Source organism: Corvus hawaiiensis, chromosome 16 (assembly GCF_020740725.1).
Source record: "Corvus hawaiiensis isolate bCorHaw1 chromosome 16, bCorHaw1.pri.cur, whole genome shotgun sequence".
In the NCBI taxonomy this organism is placed as follows: Eukaryota; Metazoa; Chordata; class Aves; order Passeriformes; family Corvidae; genus Corvus; species Corvus hawaiiensis.
Window position 1 is genome coordinate 12,288,026 of NC_063228.1, and position 25,995 is coordinate 12,314,020.

At 37.3% G+C, this 25,995-nt stretch overlaps 1 protein-coding gene across 34 annotated transcripts in view; it reads right to left on the bottom strand.

Annotated features, from left to right (window-relative positions):
* The window catches only part of RBFOX1 (RNA binding fox-1 homolog 1), a 1,119,677-nt gene that overhangs the window by 29,064 nt on the left and 1,064,618 nt on the right, over nucleotides 1–25,995 (bottom strand). For 31 of the 34 annotated variants that reach the window (XM_048320436.1, XM_048320431.1, XM_048320443.1 and 28 more), the window contains 3 exons: nucleotides 17,438–17,570; nucleotides 9,147–9,186; nucleotides 903–967 (listed from right to left, as the gene is read on the bottom strand). In XM_048320436.1, coding sequence (XP_048176393.1) covers nucleotides 903–967; nucleotides 9,147–9,186; nucleotides 17,438–17,570 — 238 coding nt within the window. The remainder of the gene's footprint in view (nucleotides 1–902; nucleotides 968–9,146; nucleotides 9,187–17,437; nucleotides 17,571–25,995) is intronic. The other 3 variants (XM_048320439.1, XM_048320438.1, XM_048320435.1) reach the window with 1 other exon arrangement.

Below are 25,995 nucleotides of genomic sequence, written 5' to 3' on the forward strand. Positions count from 1 at the left end.
CATATACACCCTCCCTTTACAAGGGAAAACTCCTCAAGGACTTGAAGAACATTAAAGATAGAATAGATTTTAAGGGTACAGTTTATGAAGGAAACGTTGGATAATCCTCCTTCTCATTACAAAATCATGCCCACACACTGCAAAGACTTAATTTTATGCAATTTGATAAAATCCTGTTCCTACTGAAGTCAACAGCAATTTAGACATTGACTTCCAAGGGGTTCCAACGGTCATCTTGCAGGAAGACACATTAATATATGTGACATCGCTCTTAGTTGATAAAAGTTAAGTCTTTGGATGTGTGCTGAATTTAATAATCTTCCACTCCTGATATTGTTTCCACCAAATGTGGTTTACATTTTGAGGATAAAAATACAGAGCAAAAGAAAAATAACTTTTTTTTTTTTCAAGTACTGAAAAAAATCAAATGCCTGGGAAGAAAGCAAATGGAAAAAAATACTGGTTTGCATTGGATATTTCAGGCTTAGACACAGTTCCTTCTCAATTTCCACTGACTAAAACAATGTCAATGAGAATTGAGGGCACTCAATACGTTCAAGGTTCTAAATCAGCTGAAATAATACTCCTAAGACAAATAATGATCCTTAGTAGCAGACCATCATGAATCTGTACATTTATTTATCTACATTGTACAAGGGTCACAGACGTTAACTGAATGATCTACAGCTTGGGAATGTGCACATCTCATGCCTGATTCTCAATTAAGGCCTAAAGTCTCTCAATTTATGGCTATTCATGGATTATCATAAAACAGCCTGCTTTAGAGATCACAATTATCTGCAGAGCAACAAGACAGTTATGAGACTTCAACAAGGCAAATTTATAGAATCATCTTCAACTTCCACTGGTCAAATATTTCTGAGCAGGAAAAGAGGTCTTACCTGTCACTGTAGGCAGCTGCAGTGGCAGTGGCAGGCTGGGCATACCGGTAGGCAGCATAACCACCCTGAAACACAAACTCAGGTTCTAACTGCATTGCTGTGGCACTTTAAATCACATTTTGCAACATTTGACAACAACTGAAAGAGTACAGTCATGCTGCAGTTCAGTTAAATGCATAGGAAATACTGCAGTGGAATGTTAAGGAAATATTTCGGTGAATTGTCAAGCAAAATCTAGCACCACAAACATTCTAACATTTGTCCCAGAGATCAGGAGAAAGCAATGAACTATAGTGATCAGTGTAAGCTTTTTTTACAAGACAATACTGTATTCTTCTCCAAGTTTTCAAGCAGCAATTGTTCTTATGAACAAAGTGTATGCATATTCACAAAGCAATGCTGAACTTAAAAGACAAACTCAGCTAATAATCAATTCTTTTTTTTGTACAAAATATGATTTATCATCCCTGGTTGATTAAACTTATGAATTTGTGCACTCAATTAACACTTAATGTTACATAGGTTTCCACTTTATACATAAAATTATAATGAAGAAGCAAAATTCTCTTCTTCCATGAATTAACATTCAGTTGTATGTAACAGTAATTCCAGCTGTTCAATTAAGCAAACAGGACAAACAAACACACATTGGAAAGGAATTGAGTGCAGTGATGCATTGATTATCAAACTGTGAAAACAGCAGAGCTTCCTGTTCAATGGACCACGGTGTTATATCAGCCATTTCCAAATGATTTCAGCATGCCAATTAACAACCCCAGCCCAGGCCCGCTGATAACACAAACACGATTTACGTCCCAATTAGAATTCTCCCCCCCAGCACCCTCTGGGACAGAGGGCTGCTGTGGTGCCTTCCCCACCTACCCCCTCTCTAACAAAGAGCTGAATAAGATGGTATCAGCTCACTCAGCTTTGAATAAAATTCACTCTTTTGCTGAAGTGTTCGCTTTAATGGATTGATGATTTTTTTTTTTTTTTTTTTTTTTGAAGGCTGCATTCACCCAAGATATTGTGCTGAAGCAGGAAGAATAGGCCACAATGTGTCAGCCTTTACTGTAACAGTAGAACATTTTTACTGCAGTAACTTTTGTGGGTTTTCTATTTTGATTTTGCAAATAGAAATTCGCTCTTTTCAGAAAAGCAATCTGAACTACTTTCACAAGCTATTTCCCCTTCTACCACTTTGCTTGGCAGAATGGCTTTCATCCCTACCACATGTAAACCTTTGTGGGTTTGAAGATTTGAAGCAGGTTGGGTTTGGAAATCAATCGTTCAGCTGACAATTGCCACATCACCCTAAGAATAAACACAAGTTTTACATACACTGACAGCTCATTAGAAACTCCAGGCTTTGAATTGTCAGCTTATTTGAAGAACATTCTTTCTGATTTTTTTTCAAGTGCTCACACAGAGAACAGGACATGTCCCTTCCTGCTCCTGGCCAGCTCCCTGCCAGCAGCAATTGTGTCACATAAGCCCTGGGATCAGGCAGGAATAAGCATCTCCTAATGCCCCTCGTGCCCTCTCCCCTGCTCCTCTGTGCACACAGAGGCAGTGAGACAAAGCACCTTCTCATTTCAGACCCTTTGGTTTTTATAAACCAGCAGAAGTCTATCACTGTCAGAAATGCAGAACAGGCACACATTGGTGCAGATATGTACATTCAGGCCTTCAGATACCAAATAATGTCACCAGGTACAAACTAAGCCAATAGCCAGCGAGGCTGAGAGGAGATAAATTCAAACTGCACACTCGGGCTGGCCTGTGTCAATGGAAGAGAGGTGAGAGATGATACTAATTTATCTGTTCTCCCCTCCTGGTTTTTGAGGGCTAAATAGGACACCATTATTTCCCTTTTTTTTCTTTTTTTCCCCCTGATACTGAACTTGTTTTTGTGATCCAGTCCCGGCAATGTGTGGCAGATCTGCAGTTTGACACGGTTCTGTTCACCAGGGTGTCCAACTCCTTTGTTTGTCCTGATGTTCACTCCTAAAACCCCTGACTTAAAAGTGAGAGCCACTCCAAGTCAATCCAACTCTGCATGTAACAGCTCCCACCATGGTATGGGATTGAGAACAGGCCACCACAAGCAGTTCTGAATGGGAGAAAAAGGAGACAGGCTGTTCCCACAGCAGCAGATCTGAAATCTGGTGGGCTCCGTGAGGATTGGTTTTCTATCCTTTATTTTACTATCACCAAAAATTGGTCAGTGTGTGAGGAGAGACCCTTTCTTGCTCCCTAAACATAAGAGCTACATTCCTTTTATGCTTACATTTTGATTTGCTTTCAAAGAATTTCTGCTGAACAGGGAAGCTTGACTCTGAGCTTTATTAAGATGTTTTGGATTCAGCAATCAGTCTGACATTTATGAGAGCCCTGGCAAGAATGAGTATAAAGCAATACAAATAAAAAGAGATTGATGGCATTGAATTTACCTGAAATCGCTGGAGAACTAAAAAAGCAGGATGTGTTTGGTTATCAGGGAAAACCTAATTTCCTACCATCCCATGTCATGAATTCATCATTTTAAAATAAACTAGCATAAATTACATGTTAATATATGCTTAAGCAAATTATTTTTATGGGGTTTGTATTCTGCAGTTTTGGTGTTGTACTAAGTTTTCTCATTGTTTTACTTCAATTACTTCAGGTGATTTTTGATTTTCTTCTGCTGGAAGTAAATACTTGGAGGTACACTTTACATTGGGAATTGAGGTGGGAATCTGCTTCAAACCCCTGAACTGAACTTCTGTGACAAGAGCTACTTGACAATTTTTGTCTGATTTTGAATTTGGCTAGTATTTTAGATTAAGAATACACCAGTAATCTTCACTACATAGACATCTCTTGAGTAACATTATATATTTATCCTCATGCTTTAGACTATATTGCAAAATAAAATACTTAGAACAAAATTATGTAATAATTACATAAAAATAACAATTTTCAGCTCCTATATATTAGAAATGTTTTAGGAATTCTTTTTTTCCCTTATATTTATATTCAGGCAGAAAGTACCTGACTTTTATGCTTTGCATATTATTTTGAAAATAATAAATTCAGATACTATAAGGAAAAAATGCTACTGCCTTATCTGTGCTCCCATATTTGCTACTTCCAGAACAATGATCAAACAGTGTTACAGCAGCTTTAGTTTTAAAAACTAATAGTATCACTCTGAGACTTTGCAACTGAATCTGGAAAATAAAATGCAACTGGTGGACTGTTTTTGCCATTTGTACACACAGAATCAATTTTCTCTCATAATTATTCGAGTATCAGTATGATTTTACATGAGTCTACATTCGGCATGGTGATGTTTTTCCATCAGTGGGTGTCATACCTGTGGTAACTTATTGCCATACACAGGCTCCTGCAACACTGCTCTATAAAGAAACAGAAATGGAATGATTTGAATGAGGAAGGAAGGATGGAAAGAAAGATGTAAGGAAGGAATTTAGGCAAATTCCCCAGAGAAATTCATTAGAATTTTCCTCTCAATGTTTTATACATCTCTGGCTCAGGCAAACAGAAAAATAGTAGTGGGGTCTGTCAGAAATTAGTTGCTGATTCTTGTAGAGAAATCTTAATTTTAGAACAAAATCACACACATTTTGAACAAGATGATAAAATGGAAATGAACAGAAAATTAAATACAACTGAATTTTAAAATAAAGTGTGTATATCTACAGTAAGGCTAACTTTCACAAAAAACTTACCCAGACAGAATCTAGAGATCACAAAACCACGTACACATGTGTGCACCTCCTCATAAAACAGCCAAATTATGTTTTTCTCGTGATCTCAGATGTACTGACACACAAAGTGACTCTAAATGATGAGTATTTTTTGTTATTTTTTTTCTATTAGCTACATATTTAATATCTCATATGAATGTTGAGAGTTAATTTTCCTCAATTTATACCTCCTATACTTCCTTTCACTCAAGGATCTCACAGTATTTTGTGAACATAAATTAATCAAGGTTCCAAACCTTCCCTAGTATTGAGAATTAGACCTGCCTTATTAAATACAAATAGAAGAATGGTATTAAAAATTACAAGAATTACACCCAGAGCTGCAGAATATAGAAGTTGTCAGTTCCTTTTCCTCCACTCATATGCTGTTGAGATTTAAACAGCATTTGTTCTGCCCACCAAGTAAAACTTGGACTGAGAGAATTACAAAGAATCAATCCACCCCTAATTTGTGCAGGCTCAAATGCCAGAACAGGCCTGTGTGCAACCTTTGGGGCATTTCTGTATCGTGTTCCCAGAGGTAGCTTCTGCCTCACAGAAACTCTTGGTAAAATATCCAGGCACCACCTGCATTAATTCCAGCCAAATACAATCACCAGGACTGGTCTGGTACCTTTTTGAAGGTACTGTTTGTATCACAAAGATGAGATGAAAAGACATTTCATCCCTACCTATCCAAACTTTTTAAAGGGTATCATGGAGTGTTCCAGCACACAGAGCAGTGGAAAGAACAACCCACTGCTCCCTGGGGACCCTTTTGCCCTTGGCAAAGTCATTTCTCCATTTGCTCTGTTTCTGTGAGTCACAGGAAATGGCACACCCTTCCATTCAGCTAAAACACAAAAAATCCTTGGGTCCTGAAACAAAAGCTTCAGTGCTATCTGCATATCCTTGCTTTTCACATCAGAACAGTAATGCCTTTTGGGGGACCTGATGGCTTTGAGGGACTTCTACCTCAGGGGAATGTTGCTTAGGTAATTACCTTGGCTTTTCCCTTGGGAAACAAATATATCCTCCATCCCCAATTCCATCCTAGCTTTGAGCTAAAGGTGATGGCAATAGCTATTAGGAAATAGTCTCATTCCATACCCCTGACCACAAAAATCTGCCTTATTCTTGCCCAGCAGCATTAAAAAAAAAAAAAAAAAAAAAAGAGAAAAGAAAAAAAATATAAAATAAAAAAAGCAGAACCAAAGTTTTAAACCTATACTTGTCTATTTTACCATGGATTCTCTCCAGCTGCAGTATCCCAGGTCCAGAATCCTGGGAAGTTTGGAAAACCTTGCTGTGAGCAGCAGGATGGACTAATGGCCATGGTTAAACCATTACCCAGGTTCTTCTGAAGCTGGTGGTGACAGGGTGTGGAAGGTTCTTGTGTTTCCGAGCCTTCTGAGCCACATTTTAGGTGTGGATTGATGACTGACACATTCTGAAAACATTCTTTATGACAATGGCAATGAAAAAAAGGGAACAGATTTAAGATAAAGCAGAGCAAAAGTGTAGAGCTATTATTCTAACTGCATATTTCTGAGACTTACTATTTTTTGCTTCATTTTGTGGAATGTATTTTCTTATTTTCACAGGTGTCAATCTTCATCTAAGAACTTCTATATTTGCTGGCAGGCAACTTTAATTCTCTTTTAATGACTTTTTCTCTTAGTGAATCAATACTTAATTTTAAAAGGTCTTCTTTACTTCCTAATAATCTCCTTTATTTTTCCTACTCAAAGGCACATTTTAAAGGGAATTCAATAGCTCAGCTATTTCAGAAGGATTATTACATTCCATATGGAATTATACAAAATATAGAATATATTATATTACATCTAGAATCATGGCTGTTGATTTTTCACTTTAGACTGTACTTTCCACCCGTTTTTATATCTGTAATCTCTTCTCTTCCACTGGTTAGTATTGAGCAGCTCTGGATATTTGCTGTTCTTGGTTCACCCTGTCGTTTTTACCCAGCCAGTATCTTTCTGTATCTCCCCTCCCTCCTTTCCCCTAAATCTATGGTTTCTCTCACCAAAGGCTCTGTTGATCCCAAGTTATGCAAAGAATAGCACAGTCCATATTTCTATTGTTTCTCAATGCAATCAGAGAAGGATGAAACCCACTCTGATATACCCATTAATGAATATTTTTGATCTGACTTTTCACTACTGTGTGCCTCTTGTTTTGCTTTCTGTGGTATTTCTAAGGCTTCTTTCTCTCCAATCTACTATTAAACCCTACATCGTTTAAATGTTTTTTCTCCTTTTTTCACAGAGCATTTGTCATTTCACAGAGCTTCAGCTTTGCACTTAAAATGAAAAGCCAAGTAGAACTATGTCATAAACAATTGGGATTTAATAAATAACTCGGTCTGCTGAAAACTGCTACACTAAGAACTAATACACTGTGAATTTTAAGGTTTCACTTGATTTATGCCAGTTCTTTCTATCTCTCACTCCCTCTCCTGCAAATGCTTTATATGAAAGAAGGCACAAATGTGAAGAAAAATTATTTATAAAATAAAAAGATTTGTATATTATAAAGAAATTAAATTTCCAGAAGAGTGTTTTAATTGTCATCTGCTATAAACATTCTGTTGCATTAAGAGAACTAAGATATGCAATCAGAAATACAAAGCTGCAACTGGTGAAAAGCAGTGTAGTTATTCCATTTCCTAATGCACACAACTATTGCAGACAACAAAACTGATGCTATAGGATTAGGAATTTATTCAGTATATTTCTCATTGAAATCACCCTTCATTTGGAAACAAAATGTTAAGGTCTGTGAGAGGGTGTGAGGCCACTTAAAAATAATATTGTCAGTCACTAAAGAGACGTTCCTGGCTTTCAGCAGCAGTGGGTTCCAAACCTACAAATTCCTCCAGTAACATTTAGTTCCCACCTATTCTCTCCCACTGAGCCCTCCTGAGAAAGATGTCTTCTTGCCCTGCAGATTTCTGGGTTGGTAAACTGAGCAAAATGGTAGTCAAACTCTTTGGACAGCTTGAAGAAACATGAAAATTGGAAGCCACACTTGAAGAAATTCCACACTGTAACATGTGTCCCAAGCAGCTCAAAAATTGTGCAGCAACAGGTTTGGGTGAGATTAGAGCCACTTACTTGGCTTGAGCAAACCTTTGGCCAGTGGATGATTCTTGTGTTGTAAACAATACCTTACTGACAACAGCACTGAGTACACAGGGAGAGGACTTTACCCTCGCTAATTTATTTTAAGTATGTTTTTAAGCTGCACAAATGAATTTTCAGATAAGGATTGGCCTTTCCATCTCCATCAGAAAAACAAAACCTGCTTCATCCATAAATTCAAATTGTTTTCCTTCTTTACATAAAACTTACTAACAAAAATATGTTCCCTTGGGAATAGTTCTAGAAGATTCCTGATAATGATCACAAGGGATGTTTCCTAGCATTGCCTATTTAATTTTTAATATTCCTACAAATTTCAACTCATCTGTCTCATTTTATCTCAACTGAGACTGTACAAGTAGGTTACAGAAAGCTGTCTGGTGAAACAAAGACATAACTTAGGACCAGATTGCCTTATTAAAATAATAACAAAAGTAAAATATTGCTTACTACCAGCGAAATATTTTTACATCTATACATAAGGTATAATACTTAATTATTTTAGAAGAGTGAAATTTAGCCTCAACCCCCTGAAACCTGTTGCATACTCAGACATATGAAGCCTCCTTTTGTACACTCAAGATAAAAAGTTGGCAAGAAAAAATAATGTATGAAGCGTGAAAAAAAAAAAGGCAAAAAACTTGTAAAAGCATTATTTAAAATTAAATTGGTGAACAATTAGGTATGATGGATCCAGGACCATGAATCTTTCCTAATAAATTATCCACTTGTATTGTGAAAAATCTCTACCCATCTCCTTTAAACTGAAACTACTGAATTTTAGAAGTGCAATTTTTGGAAGTCTACTCAGATTGCAGACAATAAATTGCCATATCTTAAACTTACTAAGCCATTAAGCTCTACTATCACCATGGCACCTATATATACCCAGTGTTGTCTGGATTTGGGAAACCTGTATCTCTCCATGAAGTACTTTCATACTTCAAGTATTCACAATATTCAGCTTGCCTTGATTTTTTTTAAAAAAGAGCTTGTGGGGATTTGCAAAAGAACGTTTCTGCTTTGCTTTATATTTTCTTTGAACTTCAATTATGAAGGGAGACGCCCCTCCACACACGCACACACATTTTTCACATCTTTTTGCATTCATTCAGCATTTGATTGAAGAGTTAATTCAGCTCCACTGAACAATGATAGATGTAATGAACAGAAAGGTCTTCCAATGTGAGAGATATTCTTCTCAATTCTTTCTGACAGGCAAGGGATGGTAAATAGACAAAACAGAGTCAAGCTAGGCAGCAAACTTGTAAAAAGAATGACTCTGGTAATGTACAAGGACAGCATGCACATCAATGAATACTTACATAAATGTCTGCACCATAAAATCCATCCTGGTATACAACACTGCAAGGATGCACACACAAAGAAAAACATCCATATTAGTGCATTTCCACATGCAAATGCCACCAACCCCTGCACAGCTGAGGTTAGTCTCTCACAAGAACAGAGGGGAGGGGGAAGGAAGGCACTCTTCACATTGGTTAAGGAGGTTGGTAATAATTATCAGAAGTGAACCTGTACCAAATACATCATCTTATCAAGTATGCCAAATGCTTAGTCAAAGGAAGGCAAAGCATGGCAGGATTGGAAAAGACTTTTGATAAAGTTTGGGGGCGTTTTTCTTCCCCCGTTTTTAGTTTTAAGAAACCATATATTGACAGCGTTTTTTTCTTTCCTATAAAAATTTTCAGTGGGCCAATCCTACATCCAGTTTCAATACCTTAGCAAAAAGCTGACTCTTGAAGTACTACTTTCTTGTCCTACAATTATGCTGACCCTCTGAAATAAAGGGTTACTTCTCATTACCTAGATGGCAAACAAAACACTGCCTAAATTGAACTGGTGAGAGGAGTGGGTGAAATAATTTTGCTGGTGTTGTTCTACCCACTAGGTCAAATCTCAGTATTCAATGTACACAGAGGTGAGAGAATCCATAGGTACTGCATTGTTGGCTCGATGCACATTTCCAGTAGTGACAGCAGATCTGTTGAGAATTTCATGGTGCTATTCTTATGAAAAAAAATATTAACTTTGCCTACTTGAGCATTTTACAGCTTTGGCAAACATGCCAGTGGTTCTAAGCTCCCCTGTTTTGGTTGGTTGGATACATTACTACTACTCCTCTCAAAAAAATGTGGTAATGTTGCTGCTACCAGTTCACCCAGAGCTGGTCTCATTTCAGCTAAGATCAATCATCAGTGCAAACAGTGAAAGATTCTAAACCCTTCAAGATAAATGACACAGTATGACAAAGACAGCTTAAATGATTACACTAAATAAAACTGGAACTGCACAACAGTGGCCTACCAATTACACCCATTAGGTCATTCCTGCAATTTTACATCCATTTGGCAATTCTGCAACTTAAGATTTGTATTTCCAATACCGGAATCAACCCAAGCTGTTTCAAGAGCTAAATATGAGAGCACACAATAGGGTTTTTTTGCAACAATATTCTCAATTTCGGAATACTTTTATCTAGGAATAATAGTTATTACCAAGTTGCTAGCCTAAACCATTTTGCAATTCCAACAAGAATTTTCATGTCAGAAATATAAGTGATCTATTAAGGTCAATGACCAAACCCCACAGGGCTGAGCTGGTATGTGTCAAGTCAGAATCACTTGAGAAAATCAAATATGCATACATGCACACAGCAACATGGATAAAACCACACTGATGATAAAAGTTTGCTATGGAACAATAATGGGTGAAAACTCAGCTCCACTTAAAGTGGAGTGTCTGCCATTTGTTTCAGTAGGGTCAGACCTTTAGCCACATATTTTCCAATTTACTACGTCTGCAGAGCAAAATACGCAAAACCTGGTCTACACTGGCAGCTTGCAGAGAGCCTGTTATTTACACTGCAGTGTACCTTCATTTTGGTTTTGGTTTGGATGCTCTGATTATTTTAAAACACTCCATGTTTTTCTTTACCTGTGTGCACGTAAGAAATAAAGCATTCCACACGACTGTGAGGAAGGAGCACACAATCATGAACAGCATGGAAGGACTTGGATGAGATGACATAAAAAGAATGCTGAGTTTACTGGAGATGAAGGCCCCACAGCCACAACCCTCGGGTCTTCATATCCCTGTGCCACTCCTGCTGGAGATGGGGGAGGAGTTGGGGGAAGGTGGTTTAGGTTCTACCTCTGTTTATAACCATCTAACTGCATTTCAGTAGGAAATAAATCAAATTCATTTTTCAAGTCAAGTCTGTTTTGCCCATGATGGCAGTTGGCAAAAAATGTCCCTGTCTTTATCTGAACCCAGGAGATTTTCCAGCCTCCTTTCTTCCCCTGCACTCTTGAGAAGGGGGAAGGAGAGCACAGCTGGGTGAGGGTCTGGCAGCCAGCCGAGGTCAACCCATCACTGTACATTTAAGCATCCTACTCTGAATTGCTACTAAATATTGCTATTCAGAAAATAATGTTTTTGAGAGAGCATGTGTAGAAAGGGAAACTTTTTTCTTCCTCCTCTTGGTGATCTGTGGATATACAGCAAAGATGAATAGGGACTGATAAATTTTTCATTCCTAGGTGCAGCTGGTTGTAATCTTGGACAGGTTCATTCATCCACTTCAGTCTTCCTTCCAGTCATGTACAGACAGAAACTTATTTTGAGTTCTAAATGAAACCACTTCATAAACACTATGCTGAAAAATGTGCCCATCACTAAAATGAGACATATACGCATAACTCCATCATTAAACACAGCCAATATTAAGATGAAGTGACAATCAGGCAAGTGAGTACAACAGTCCCAAGCAGGACTTGCACTACAAAAAAATATCAGCTGATTTTATCTTATTTCCTCCCCATGATCTTGTATTATGACAGTGATAATAAATAAAAACCCTTCTGCTTCTCCTGAACTTTGAGGAAAAGTAATTCTTCACACTTCCATAGGTTTTTCAGAGAATATTTCCTCTATTCAGCGTCCTTGTCATTCATTGATTCCTGACCAGATCTTACCAGGGGAGTCAAATGTATATTCTAACAGCACCCTTCAGGAGAAGGACAAAGTGTAAACCACCAAGAACTATGTTTTGCTTTTCCTTCCTTTAGTGTGTAAGTTTCCAAGGATTTTTTTTGGTTAATTTGGTTTAATTTGCTTGGCTTATATCCCCCTTTTCTCTCTGAAGCTCTAGGCAGAAAAAAAATGTCTTGAGCATGGGAAGAGACTGAAGGCATCACACAGGGACCCATCTTACAACAGCTCCTTTTACACTTTATATTTAAAAAATTATTTTGGTAGAGAGGTAAATCTTGTGCTCCTTGTAAAACAACACAGTGTTTTCAAATAGCCACATCACTGAAATCTGAATTACTTCACCCAAGGAATGGATATGTTAATGCACTTCCTGGAGGCATTAAAAGAACAACAAATTTGAGGGATTTATTCAGATGTATTTTATTATCTTACTGTGCTAAGGAAAACTCAGAGAAGTGAGAAATCTTGATTTAATAAGAAAATGTGCATCTAAATAATATCATATATGGCAATCATTTCCTGAAATTATTTTTCCCTGAATAGGAAACTCTTTCCTCACCAAGTATTATTCATCTGACTTTCATGGGTTTAGCGCCTTTATTTAAGTCTCTGTGTCCTATAATCATTTTTTGTAACTATATTAACATGAACTCTTCACTAGTTTAGATTCCACCTTTACAATATCCTGGGAGAGCTACATTTGTCTTCATTATCATTTTTCTGTCCTCATCTTTCAAAAGATTGAGTTGAATAATCTATCAATGACATAAAAAGACAGTCTCTTGATTGAACAAACCTTAGCTGAGTAACTTCCCAGCAGCTGAGGGTCCATGGCCCTCAGCCACACACATCCTGCACAGGGCAATGCACCCAACCTTAAGCCCATCCAGAGCGATGGATTCAGGGGAACAAATGGGCATCACACCCCTGATGTGCTTCCTTGGCACAAGAACCGTCACAGTTCACCATCACCTCTCAAGAACAACTACAAGAAAGCAGCCAAGGAACAAGAGTTCTCTGTTTTCTGATTGCTGGGAGGGTCACCCTCACTGTCCTACACTGTCCAGCTCTTGGTCTGGAAATCACCTTTTACACGAACCCTTCAATCTAAGGCCTTCATGAGACAAATGATAGAAGAGATGCAACTACAGCCTTGTTTAAACCAAAGGCAGAATTAAAGCAACACCTTTCAACACTCTAACAACACAGTTTTAAGTGTTGTAAACATAGAATTGAAACTCTTGTAAGAGGCAGCTTCAACTTTCTAAAATGTTCTCTAATTCAAGTTTCTTGCCTTTCCAGTTTCAGCATTTTCTGCCAGGGACAAGTTAAAATCATCTGCTTTGGGAAACTGACTGAGGGCATTGCTGCAGAGAACAAAGCTGGCAGACATGAATCAATATGTGCTGGCAAAAACCACTTTTTGTTCCAACAATTGCACATACACAGAGTCCTAAGTAAGAGGAAGTTTACGTGAGCCCAAGGAAATATAGTGGGAAAAACCCATCACAACCAGAGGAGATATAGTAGCTCATACTAATCTTCTTAAATTTAGAATTCAGAATAAGGGTTGGAAAATAAAGCTGTATTTTCATTTTGAATCAGTTAGCAAGTAGCACTTGAGAATGTTTATTTTAACAAGGGGAACAAGTTTCTGAATAGTCTCTGTTATTTCTCCTCCACACTCCCCACAAATTCTCAATTCTATTTAGGGTTGGGTTTGGGGTTTTTTTTAACCGTTCTTTTCAAACAGAAAAAAGCATCTTGCTTTCCCCTGCTTTCCCAGGAAAGACAGCAGAGGAGGAGATACAGACTGAAAGGTAATTCTCTGTTAGCTTCATCAGAACTGAAAGGAGCAGACAGGAAATGTGAAGACAAAGTCATCACACACTAAACGTGTGAAGAATTTAAGGCAAAGGATACTGAAACAGAAAGGCTTCTCATTAGTTTCACTACTCCTGCTACCTACTACTGCTCTACTACCTGATATACTGTGACACTGGGTTTTCTTGACAACGGATTAAAGATCTCTTGTTTCCCTCTCCTGCTGCATCATTTGAGTTTAAGCTCTCCATGCAGTGTAGACCTCCAAACTCTAAATTTCAGCATTCAGTATTCTCACACAAACCAAGCTTTACTCCTGATTTCAGTATCAGTGGGGTTTTATGGTACATACATTACTTACACATAGTTATAAGTAAGCTGCACATTCTCATATTTCAAGGCATTAGAGATGATGCCACAGATGCTAAAAGTGAAGTACTTTCCATGAGCTAATAAACAAGATGACATCTCAAGGAATTAGTGAAATGTCTCACTCAGAAGTAAAGGATCCATTAATTATTGGGGTAGTGCCATGTATCTCATGAACAGTAATTCCATTTTCAAATGACACATTTTAAAGCACATGTGCTGTTCTTTTATTTATAAGAAAAAAATGGCCTTAAATATGGTTATACCCAACAATTTCTGTCAGACCTAGCAAACCTGCCTGCTGCTCCCCAGTAAGTGGGAGGCACAGCAGAAGGCACCTTTTAATAGGAACCACCATAACTCATCCTGCCTTATGACCACAAGACCTAGAGGTTAGATCAAGATCTAAGGTTAATGAAATAAAAAAAAGTAAACAAAGGTAATTGCAATCTCCAGCTTTATATTTTGCAACTACACATAGGTTCCTTCTTGAAAAGAAATATTTTTCTAACTAAACAGTGATGGAATTTAATGTAAATTTATTATTAAAATTATATCTGTCATTAGAGAAAATAATTGTCTTTTTTTTTTTTTTTAATGACTGAAAATACTTAAGTAAGAAACTGTTTACTTGACTGTAAGGCTGGGCTCCTTCCTTGAGTGAAAAATAAGAAATTGCTACTAAATTAATTGCAAAAGAGCATTCAAAACTTATTCCATTTTTCTTATCAACAAATGATATTCCAAGTTGTTTGCTTCCTTCTCTAAGCTGATTGATTCTCCGTGATCTCTTTATTATCTCAGTAATTTCCCTTGACTTCTATTCACGTTGTGACTGAAAACCACATTCTCAATTTATTTTCATTGATTAAGGATTTTTTTTCTGATGGAAATTCCTTACTGCTTCTTTGATGGGTCACAGGACAGAATAGCTGAGCAGAGAACAAAGTATCACACAGAAATTCCACGTTACACTCTTGTATCAGTGAAGATACCAACATGAGATCTAATATGCCAGGCCAAAGAAATTATGGCAGAATAAAGCTTTATTACCCCAGCTGTGGATCAGTGCAACAGAGATATGTATAATGTCCATACTGATCCATGAATTACTAAAGAGGGCAATTCAGAAAGCAGGGCCTTCCTGTAAAGCACAGGTGGATGGAGAAAATTAAATATCTGAACTAAGACCTACATGAATTAAGACTGGGCTTAGTCATTGCAAACTTTTGCAGTTTCAAATGATGTTTTCTGGCAAGGTGAGCCCTAGATTAGCAAGGGCTCCTCTCAGACAGCTGGAAGCCATCAGAGCAATGAGGTGATGGGACCTGTGACCGGTGCAATGCACGGCTCCCTCTGAAGCCAGATTTGGCACGAGCATGAAGGGAATGAGCTTCAGCCAACCGGTCAAACCACCCTGCAGAGGAGTGTGAGAGTGCTGAGCTGACCTCTTGGAAACCAGTTCAAGTTGGAGCACTGCTGGGCCTGACTGCAAGACTTCTGTACTGACTTACAGCAGGAGTTCTCTGTGCTTACACATCTAACTTACTGCTGAAGATGCTGACAATCAGCAGTACCATTACATGAGGATATATATGTGCTACACTTGGAAATGTAATTCTTTCTACTGAGTCACTGAACTAATTATAATAATGTGTGCACCACACATGTATACACATAGAGCACCCACGTGTAGCCTCTAAAATTAAGGCAAATTTAAGTTGCTTATTAGTAAGGAACTATTTACTCATTTTGCAAATACTAACCAAAAAATATTGTCCAATCCAAAAACTGTCACACACAGCTGGTAATTATTTTCTTATATGCCTTTATGACTTTGTATTTAACTAAGGTGTGATGTTAATGACATCATGAAACTGAGTGGCCCACCTTGTTATCTCACTACATATTGCACTCTATGTTCAAATTGAGTAATTTATTTTTAAACAAGGTAGAGATGGAGAGTCTGCTTTCTTTAGATGCAGTATCCATTTGGTAGCTGAGGAATTCTGATTGAAATCTGAATGCAGGGCATGCTAAGCTTGCTTCCTTCATCACCATGTACAAATGCCTGGACTGACTCTAACTGAGAGTATGGCAACTATAGGATAACTTTGGTGGGACACCATCCTTGCCCAAAGGTTACCCAGGCAAACTTCAGAAAAGAGTCTGTTCCTCCAGTAGTAGCAATACTGTTTTGCTTAATAACCTACACAAAACACTCAAATGAAATCACAGAATACACTTTTACAAAATAACCCGGTTCTGTGGCATCATTTTTATACTAGTTTTTGGAACACTTTATTTCTTTGAGATGATCACTCCCCAACATGAGGAATGGTCAACGTGACTTTCTTATATATCCCTGAAAACTCAGCCCAAAGGGAGCCAAGGAGCTGCTGAATGGGATTTTAGTGAGGGCAGGGAGAGATAAAGAGGGAGGGAGAGAGAGAGAGAGAGACAGATCACCTTCTCTCACTGCCTGTGCCAACCCTTCCTGATGCCTTTCCAGAAAGATCCAGCAGCTCTATAGAGAGGTAGTGGCAAAATAACTTTAAGTTTTTATGACAAAATATTACTCTGGCCTGGGATCTGCTAAGTTTTTTGATTTTCCAGATTTTCCAATTTCTTAATAGCTGAAAATCTTTTGCCAGTGTTATTAGGGGTTCTAAGTATGACACGCAGCATACAAAGCCTTTCTGTGACAGCCTTTGCAGTGCTTCAGGAGAATTTGTTTCTTCTTCCTTTCCCCTAAAAATATACATAAAACCCAAACAATCTTCTGAAATAAAGAAGATTATAGAGTCTCTAGAAATTAATACTATAAACTCCTCTTCTTGGTTCCTTAGTTGGTTCCTTACTACTTGGTTTTAGTAAATGCAGATCACCGACAGTGAAATCTTAAGGCATTATTTAAGCAAACAAAACCCATGGTCCTAAGAGAAGCACCCCAGATTTCTATCATGGCAAAGATGGCAACTACAAAAACTAAGCAAACTGCAATTAAAAAAAAAAAAAAAATATATATATATATATATCTCTATAAATACAGCACTAAGCTTTTGGGTGCAGAGAACTTTCAGCAGGCGATTTGAAGAAAAAGAAGTTAACTCGATCCAACCTCCTTAATAACCAGATGTTTGCAATCATCAAAAATATACCTTTAGCCGAAACAATCTCTCTGTTCCAGAGCGCTCCGTTTGCAGGAGCATTTACATAACAATATGTGACATCTGAAATGCTTAAGGCCACCAAGCATGGCAGTACAAATTACAGTCATTTTTCAAGCCGCTGTGCGAGGCGCCGGTGCCGGGCAGGCACGACCCGCATGCAGCAGGGCCGGGAACCGTGCCCAGGCTCCCGGGATCCATGCTGAGCCAGAGGTGAGGGAAGCCGAGCTCCTTACCCGCCGTAGGCTGGAATGGGAGGAGGGGGAGCTGCTGCACGGAACGTGTTGTACACTGTGCGACCTCGGCCTCGTAGGTGGGCACCTCTGTACGCAGCAGCTGCAGTCGCAGCAGGGTAGGGAAATCCTGGCACTGCAGAGGGAAAAAAACAGAGGTTAATGCGCAATGTCCGTGTTCCGAAGCAAGCAGTGGGGTTGTGGTTATAGAAAAGCTTGCCTGTAGCTGGACGAGGGAGTCACCAAAGTCTTTTAAGTCATCTTTTCACACAAATCTCTGCATGCAAACAGCAGGCAGCAAACTGGGAATTTGGATGGCAGTGTCATATATGGATCGGAGTTTCTCAGAAGACACTATTAAAAAGAGCGTTGACTGGTTCAGCCAACACTGCTACCAGGAGACTCCTGAGGTCCAAGTTCAGGCTCAAATTTATAATGTCAGAGATATTTGCATCACATTATTGGATCTGTCTTCTAAAGTCAGCCCTGTTTTGAGTGGGGCTGAGACATTAGAGACTTAGGTGACCTCAAGTCATCTAAATTATCCACTGGTTTTGCCAATTGAACAGAGCCTTGCTTTTGCTCAAGAGTTGATTATGAACTGGCTCTTAACTGTGCAATAATGGAAAGAGTTTTCCCTCTCTTTTCTCTTTTTTTTGGGCTTGCACCACGTACATAACTGTACCTTTTATTCCTTCAAAGGCAAGACTTGCATATTTTAGGAATACATCTGAATCCAGGTAATATTCAGACCAAATAGAAATAACTTAATATATAACAAAGAAATTAACTCAGACATTTTAGTATTGTCATCGGAACTGTGAACATTAATTACCATTCCATGTGAGACTTAAAATATTTTAATCAAAAAACTGAAATCAAGAAATCAAACATTAATGCAGTATTAGAGGTTTTTGTTCTGTAAAACTTCTCTCTTGAGAAGTTCTGTAAAACATCTCTTGATAACTTTTTAATTGAATGAATAATAATAAAACATCAAAACAACAAACAAAATTTCCCACTTTGCTTTCTCTGACAGTTTTTTTAAGCAGTACTTTGTACATATATTGCGTGTCAACATTACAACAGGTATTTCTTGAATGAATCCATCAGTGAGACAGATAAAAATCAAATCCAGCTCTGTTGGCACTCAGCTTACATCAGATGTACTTCACTGTGTTGAATTTTTTTTTTCAATATGTAAATAAAGAAATAAAACAAATATTGCTTAGCAAAGCTCTAATAAAAAGCAAGCAAATGGAAATACTGATGTATAAAAAATTTCAAATCTGAAACATGCATTTATTTCAGTCTTCATTGAGCATCAAATTGTAAAGAAGCCTTGAACCTTGAAAAAAAGAAAATGAAAAAATTCACAACTTTTAGGCCTTGCTGGCTGAACATGTGAAGGCAAACACTGTAATTATGGTGATTTCTCTATTACTGCCTTTCTGCTGTAGCTTTGGGGCTTTGCTAGGTCCCTCACACTGACAAAAAGGTTACACAGTAATTCTGCTAAGATTTACATGTCTGTGATACAACATAAACCAATCTTATGGCAATACAAATAAATTAGATCTCAGAAAGTACAAATACCATATTTTATAAGGAATATGAAATGAATGTGTCAAAATCAGAGAGATGAACTTGCAGAACTTGATATTCTGTTGATAACTCTGCAAGCAACTGCATTTAAGAATTCTTAAAGGAATTGTACTGGAAAACATCTCTCTTAAGGAAAAACAACATATACAATGTATATGTGAAATTTGGATGCTGTAAGTACTTTGTATATTCAATAAGATTGAGTATGGACTGGTGTAAATACAGTAGTGACAGAATTATGACCTTCTGTTGGAACCACTTAACTGTCGTCCTTTTCCTTTCCAAGTATACAGCCTTGTATAAAAAATAATGCAATATGCAAAGGAAAATGCACAAGATAAACTTACATAATGTTCAAAGAAACTAAAGACCTACACACTCCCTCCAGTCTTACAACTTTTCTTTGGGCATCCAGCTTTTGCTCCTTCCCAAACAGAGTTATTGGACTAGATGGAGAACTGATCTAATCCAGTCCAGTTATCTTTGTGTAAGTGATGTTCAGCTGTAGTCTGCCTGCCATAGAAAAATCACTCCTTTCCAACTAATAGGCATTTCTAGAAGTTTCTCCAATAAATTGATAGTCAATTTGTGTCTTAAAAAAACAAAAATGAAACTAAATAAATAAAAAGAAACAAACCCAACAAACCAGTGCTGAGAAGAGTTTACTTAGGCAAATGGACTTGAGAGAATGGCCAGGAAAAATTGGTATCTGAAATGGTGGACATGTCAAATGATAAACTATAGTCTTTAGGGACACTCTCAAACTGTCAAAATTAAGAGAGATTTCTCTGACCTAAATAGCAATTACGAAAAAAAAATAATTCAGTCTTACAACCTTAGAGTTTCTTCACTTGCATCTGTAGCTTTCTAACTATTGACAGAAAACAGACTTCCACGAGAAGAACAGAAGTGGTAGAGAAAATCCAGCTAACCCCAAAACAGCCTAAGCTCAAGCAATGTAAGATATGAAATACCATCCTGGGCTTGCAAGACATGGCCTGGAAAGCCCTGCCCAGAGATCTGTTACCGTAATTAATTCCTTGTAATGAACACCTACATTTGGCAATAGTTACAGCAGTTGTCCTAAGCAATCTTTTTGCAGTAAAATGTTCTGTTGAAATTAATTCCCAATTAACTCCTGCATACGGCCACACCCCTCACACGTGTGGGAAGACTTGGGCCTATCTCTTGGTTTCTGGAAGAAATGAATAAATATAAGTCTAATTAAAACCAACTGGAATTGCTGGGAGACACTGAGGATATGCCTCTGTGAAAGAATGAACTTCTAATGTGGTGAACATTTTTTCCTTTGAATTGTATCATTCAATCCAGCTTTCATACAGACATATTAAAATATATATTTTGCAACAATTGAGCATTTATCCTAAATTCTCTTTATTCTTCACAGTCACAGTCACACTTTGGAAAGAATTACAAGGTGGGTCACTGACCTTAAATCTCACTGACCTTAAATTCACAGACAGTGAATGCTTTCCCCAAAAAAAGTCACTGGAAAAGCAGAGCACCCCATCAATGATTGAGTCAAAAATAATTTTTTTTAAGAGAGTTACATTTTCATGAGAAAAAAGGCTTTCTCTTAACAAAGGAGGAGAAGGAGGAAGAAAACTGAGATAGCAGGGAGAGTCACTTAGGCCATAAGAGTTTACCAAATCCAAAACCTGTATGGGAGGCTCAGTCATGGGAGATGCTAAGACAAGATAGTGATTTTTTTCATCATTTTCAAAGGATCTGCAACACAAAGGATGAGTTGGAATGAGAAGCCTGAAGTAATGTAATTGTTTTGCTACGCTTGCCTTGCATTGTTCTCTCAATAAAGTCACAGAGCATAAAATGTCTAAAGTAAAACAAAGCATTAAAAAACTTGAAGATGCAATTAGTAGAAGGCAGATCAGTGATTGGCAGTTCTGTCATGAAGAGGATCAGACATGATGGAAACTAAACATGGGACTAAGAGTAGCCTTGCAAGCTCTTACAATCAAGTGAGGTCTAACAGTTGAGTTTATACATAACAGAATCTTATCCATCCCAAAAATTGCTTTGGGTCCATCTGAAAATCAGAGTATCTGAAAACACATTTCTATTGTCAGGTAGTAATGTCAGAGATTAAGGTAAGAGGTAAAATAATCAACAGATTTTGTCGCCCTGGATTTGAGTTCAGAAAAAACCCCATTATGCTCCTTCAGTCCAGCTGAGAAATCAGATAGGTAGGAATATGTAATAACCACAGAATTTATTTTGCTACCAACTTTTTAATATCCTCACCCCAAAATAACCAGCACAAGTGGCAGCATTAGAACACAACTGAAGAATGGACTTCATAAAAAGAGTTTTATGAAAAGAGCTGTCCCATCAGGAAGCATTAAATGCTATTAACCAGTCCCAAAAGTAATGAATATAGTAGCCAGGAGGGGTAGGGGTTTTAATGACTTACAGTTTGTAGGTCAACCTTCCTTAGTGCCTCAGTGCCAAACTGCTGAAACTCAGTCAGTGAAAATGCTATTATAATGGGGTTGAAAATATGTTTGACTCTCAGCAGGGAAGCACCTGAGCCCACTTCTAAGCAAAAGTAGCTTAAATTCATCAAAGTAATTTGATGACTGGAATTCTTCTGATCTGTGACAGAGAAAAGGCAGATTTCTCCAAGTGCACAGTGATGATAGGAGGTGATAACATGAGGTTATAAAGACTTTTCTAAGGACAAAACATAATCAAACATCAAGCCATTGAAAACAATTTACATTTTCATCTAATGGCCCCATCCATTCTATATTCATTCAGCTATTCAAATATGAATGAGACTACAACAGCAACCACAAAACTCAGTTCCTACAGTCACTCTGCAATTTTACTTTTTCAAATTAAAAAAATTAGAGTATAAATAATATGCTGTAGAAATCCTTGGCTTTGCTCAATATAATTATCCAAAATCCTACAAATCATCTACTATAGCCTAAATGAAAATAAAATTTTAAAATAAAATTATTACAATGAATATTGTCTACAAATTTTTCTCTTCTTACACTTTGTAAACATGGAATCACTGTCAGGAACTTCAGTTTAGATCTCAAATATGAAATATGGCCAGCAAATTGCCACATTTAAGCAAATAAAAAGGCTTTTGGAATTAACATGGTACCATGGATTCATGGTAGTATATCAGCAAAATATAGGTAACAAATGATTTTACAGAAAAAGCAAATATGAGCATAAGGAAGAAAAACTTAATCTTTGAGTTCACAGATGAAGTTTAATCAAACGTTAATTTGTCCCAGAAGACGTAATATGAGCATTTGTTTTACTAATTTTTCATTGAATGAACATGACAGGGAGGTGCAATTTGTAGGCACCATATCTCAACACAGGCCTGGGAAAACAAAGACTGAAAGAACAATGAAAAGCTTGAGTTCTCAAACAGAGGAATATAACCTGGCAAAAAATACTTAAGGGTTATACACTGCGTATTAAAGTTTTAAAGCTTTGGGATAGATGAAAGAGCAGCAGATGCAAAAAACAACAGGGGGCAGATTTTGTATCAAAGACATAAAAATATACAGCCACTTTAATGGGCAATTATTCTTCACATTTGTGCTGCGGTTTGAATTTGTATGAGGGTGCCATATGCCCCAAGAAAGGTGTGCCATCAAAATAGATGAGCAGATCTACCTCTCATCACTCCTAATCTCTCCTCCTCTGCACAGAGTAGCAGGTCATCTGCCACCAAGAGTTTGCAAATGTTTTATGGTGAAGAATTTTCATGTTACATCGTGTTTGAATCAGTTTATCGCTAATTTACTGCGGCGCAGTTTAACTGCTAGAAAGACAGGGAGACACATTTACATTATTCCCATGGTTCAGGAGGATCCCCGTTGAGGAAACACAATAAATTAAAAACAAAGAGAAATAATGGGTAGCATGCTGAGAAAGGCTAAGCAGAATAATCTATATGATATTATCTGAGATTTCAGGAACAGAATCAGCAGTTTATCCCAATGTGTGCTGTGTTTTCCCTTCACTGTAATAGTAATAAGTATTATTAAGTGACATTCTTTGAAAGAATTATAAACACTGTGCTAAAGAGGATTTGTGCATTTAAATACACAGACCAAAGCACACTGCAAGCAAAATGTAAGCTCTGTTAACACAGATTTTAACATGAAAAGGTATTTAAATGACATATAAATATATGTACATAAACACACTTCAAATTCAGGGTAAAAAAAAAAAAAATCTTTAGAAAGTTCACAGTGTTTAAAATTAGCAGGCTGAAAATACATTTCTCCACCTGTCACTGTTGTGAGATGATTTTCCCTGGGTTCTAGTTGTGAATTAACTGCATTCAAAGTAAATTTCCCATACACATCAAACACAGTCACAACTGGTCACTTCTACTTCTTTCTTTCACAAGCTATTTATTTTTTGAACCATACTTAAAATCATGGAATTATTATTTCCTTACTATTGTAGAAAAATACATGCCAGTATAATACACTGTTGTTTAGGAATGAATATATCTGTACTTTGGAGAAACCCCTACTTATAGGACATTCTCATTTGAAATGCATTAAAAAGGAAAACAAAAATCTCTAATTAATGTACAAGTCTAATCACCATTCTCCACATGGAAGAGTAATTTTTCACTGTTCATTTGCTCAGTGTAATCTCAAAACTGACATAACAGAAAAAGCAATGGCCTATAAATCTGCTCTCATTTGTTTCTTTAATATTCATATTCCATTGAACTACAGCTGCTTGTTGCTGCAGTCTATTACAACATGCAAAACTGTCGATAAAAATATTATGAAAGGCAAGATGTGTTTCTTCATGGCTCTGTGTGCCATTTATTTGGAAAAAAATAACAACAAATGACTCATGGATTGTCCCTTAGTTTGCTGCACGCTGGGCGATTAGTGATTAATTACCTTACTGCAAATTGACATGGCACAAGGAAATTGACACAGCTCTGATTAATTAACTTTTTTATGCAAGACAGTTACTTACAAAACACTGCACACTGTAATTGAATCCTTTTACACAACACTACTGCATTAAGTTTCCCGTCAAATCCAAATTAGCACCAAATTTCACATAAATTTGGTGAAACTTTTTATACTGACATATCAGTAAATATTTCTAGAAAGGGACAGACAACTGCTTTAAAAAACTGCCTTCAAATATTTCAGCCTCAGACATGGGAAGAATCATATTTTTAGATTTTTCCATACCAAACTGTAATCAAATGCACACAAAAAACCGTAACCTAAATATTTCAGTAAAAAGCAACCTACCATTTAATGTGCTTATCCCTATGTTAAATTATAGCGAGACACTTAACTGTTCAAACAAAACACTTCATTTGGTTATCGTAAAGTTGCTCTCAGATCTAATTGATCTATTATTTCAATGACTTCCATATACTGTCTCCTTTGCAACTATTTAAAGTCCATATCCATTTTGTTTCATCTCTTCTCATGTACCAATAAACAATCTGCTATTGGTTTCAATATATATTGAATGCTACCATGATATGCCATTCATTTATAACCTTCTGAGCAAAATCTTGACACCCAAGCCTAGAAAGTGTCTCATCTTCCTGCCTAAGCTTTTTCCCTGTGACTGGTCACTGGCACAGGTGCCCAGAGGGGCTGTAGGATCTCCATCCTTGGAGATATTCACAAGCTGTTTGAGCGTGGTCCTGGATAGCCTGCTCGAGGCTCTGCTGCTGGAGCAGGGGGTGGACAACATGGTCTCCAGAGCTCCTTCCAACCTCAGCCACTCAGATTCAGTCATTTGGTGATTCTGCGGTTATCAGAAGTTCCCTTATACCTCATCTTCTTTAACTGGCACATGCAGCCGCCTGACATCACCCTAACACATCAAGGGGTTTCCAAGAACAAGCAGAAGAAAATGGAGGACATGAAGGGATACAAAGGAACAGCTAAGATGACTGAATACTCTTTTGTAAAGCTATGTAATGACAACAACATACGCCTTTGAATTTAAAAAAAAGCTCTGAGTGGTGGTTAAATTACTTATGATGTACTGAAAATCAAAATGAGAGTACTGCATAGCTGAAATTACAAATAGTTGAGGTACAAGGAATAGTTGGCTTTTCACAAAAGAAATGACTAACAAAGAAGAAAAAGCTCAGGAGGTAAAAACAAAGCACCCAGGCCATAAAGGAAAAGAAACAGTAGAGATCAGAGAAGACACGTTTGATCTTAAATTAAAGAACAATCTTCAAATATAGATGATCAAAGTGATCAATATCTTGTCTAGTGTTCCCAGTGATTGGACAGCTATACGTTTCAAGCAAATGGAAGAAATCCCGTGTCTAACAAAGCACCATTTCCGAGACAAAGGAAAAAGGCCATGGTTGTGGAAAGCTGGATGAAGAGTAGCACTGCTATAAAGAGATGACAAAATTTAGTGATTTGAGTTTTTATGAAAGTCAGTTATTTAGTGACAAGAAATACTGTTTGGATCATACAAGGATTCCTAAAGCTCAACAAAATTATTAAACTGTAAAAAGAGCATAGTCAGAATCCATTGGGAACAATTTAGGCAGGAAGTAATAGAGGAAAAACCCAGCTGTTAACCTAATCCAAACCATAATGGAAAAATTGCCAAAACAAAGAATTGCACCTGCAAAGTCATATTGATACTAAAAATGTAAATTTCTAAAAAGCACTTACTATCTGTGAAATTCAGGTTGAATTTTGCTGTACACAGCATGGTTCTGAGAGCCATGATTCAATAACAGCCATCACAAAATAGTGACACTAAGGTGTGCCTTTATTTGAAACCAAATCTTACAGGCTAAACTGAAAAGCACAAAATTAAGTTTGCTATCTGACAGACAGGATGATTTGAGATGTACAGTCAACACTGTGTGTCTGGTACTAAGAATGAGTGACACAGCAGAGATGCAAGGCCAG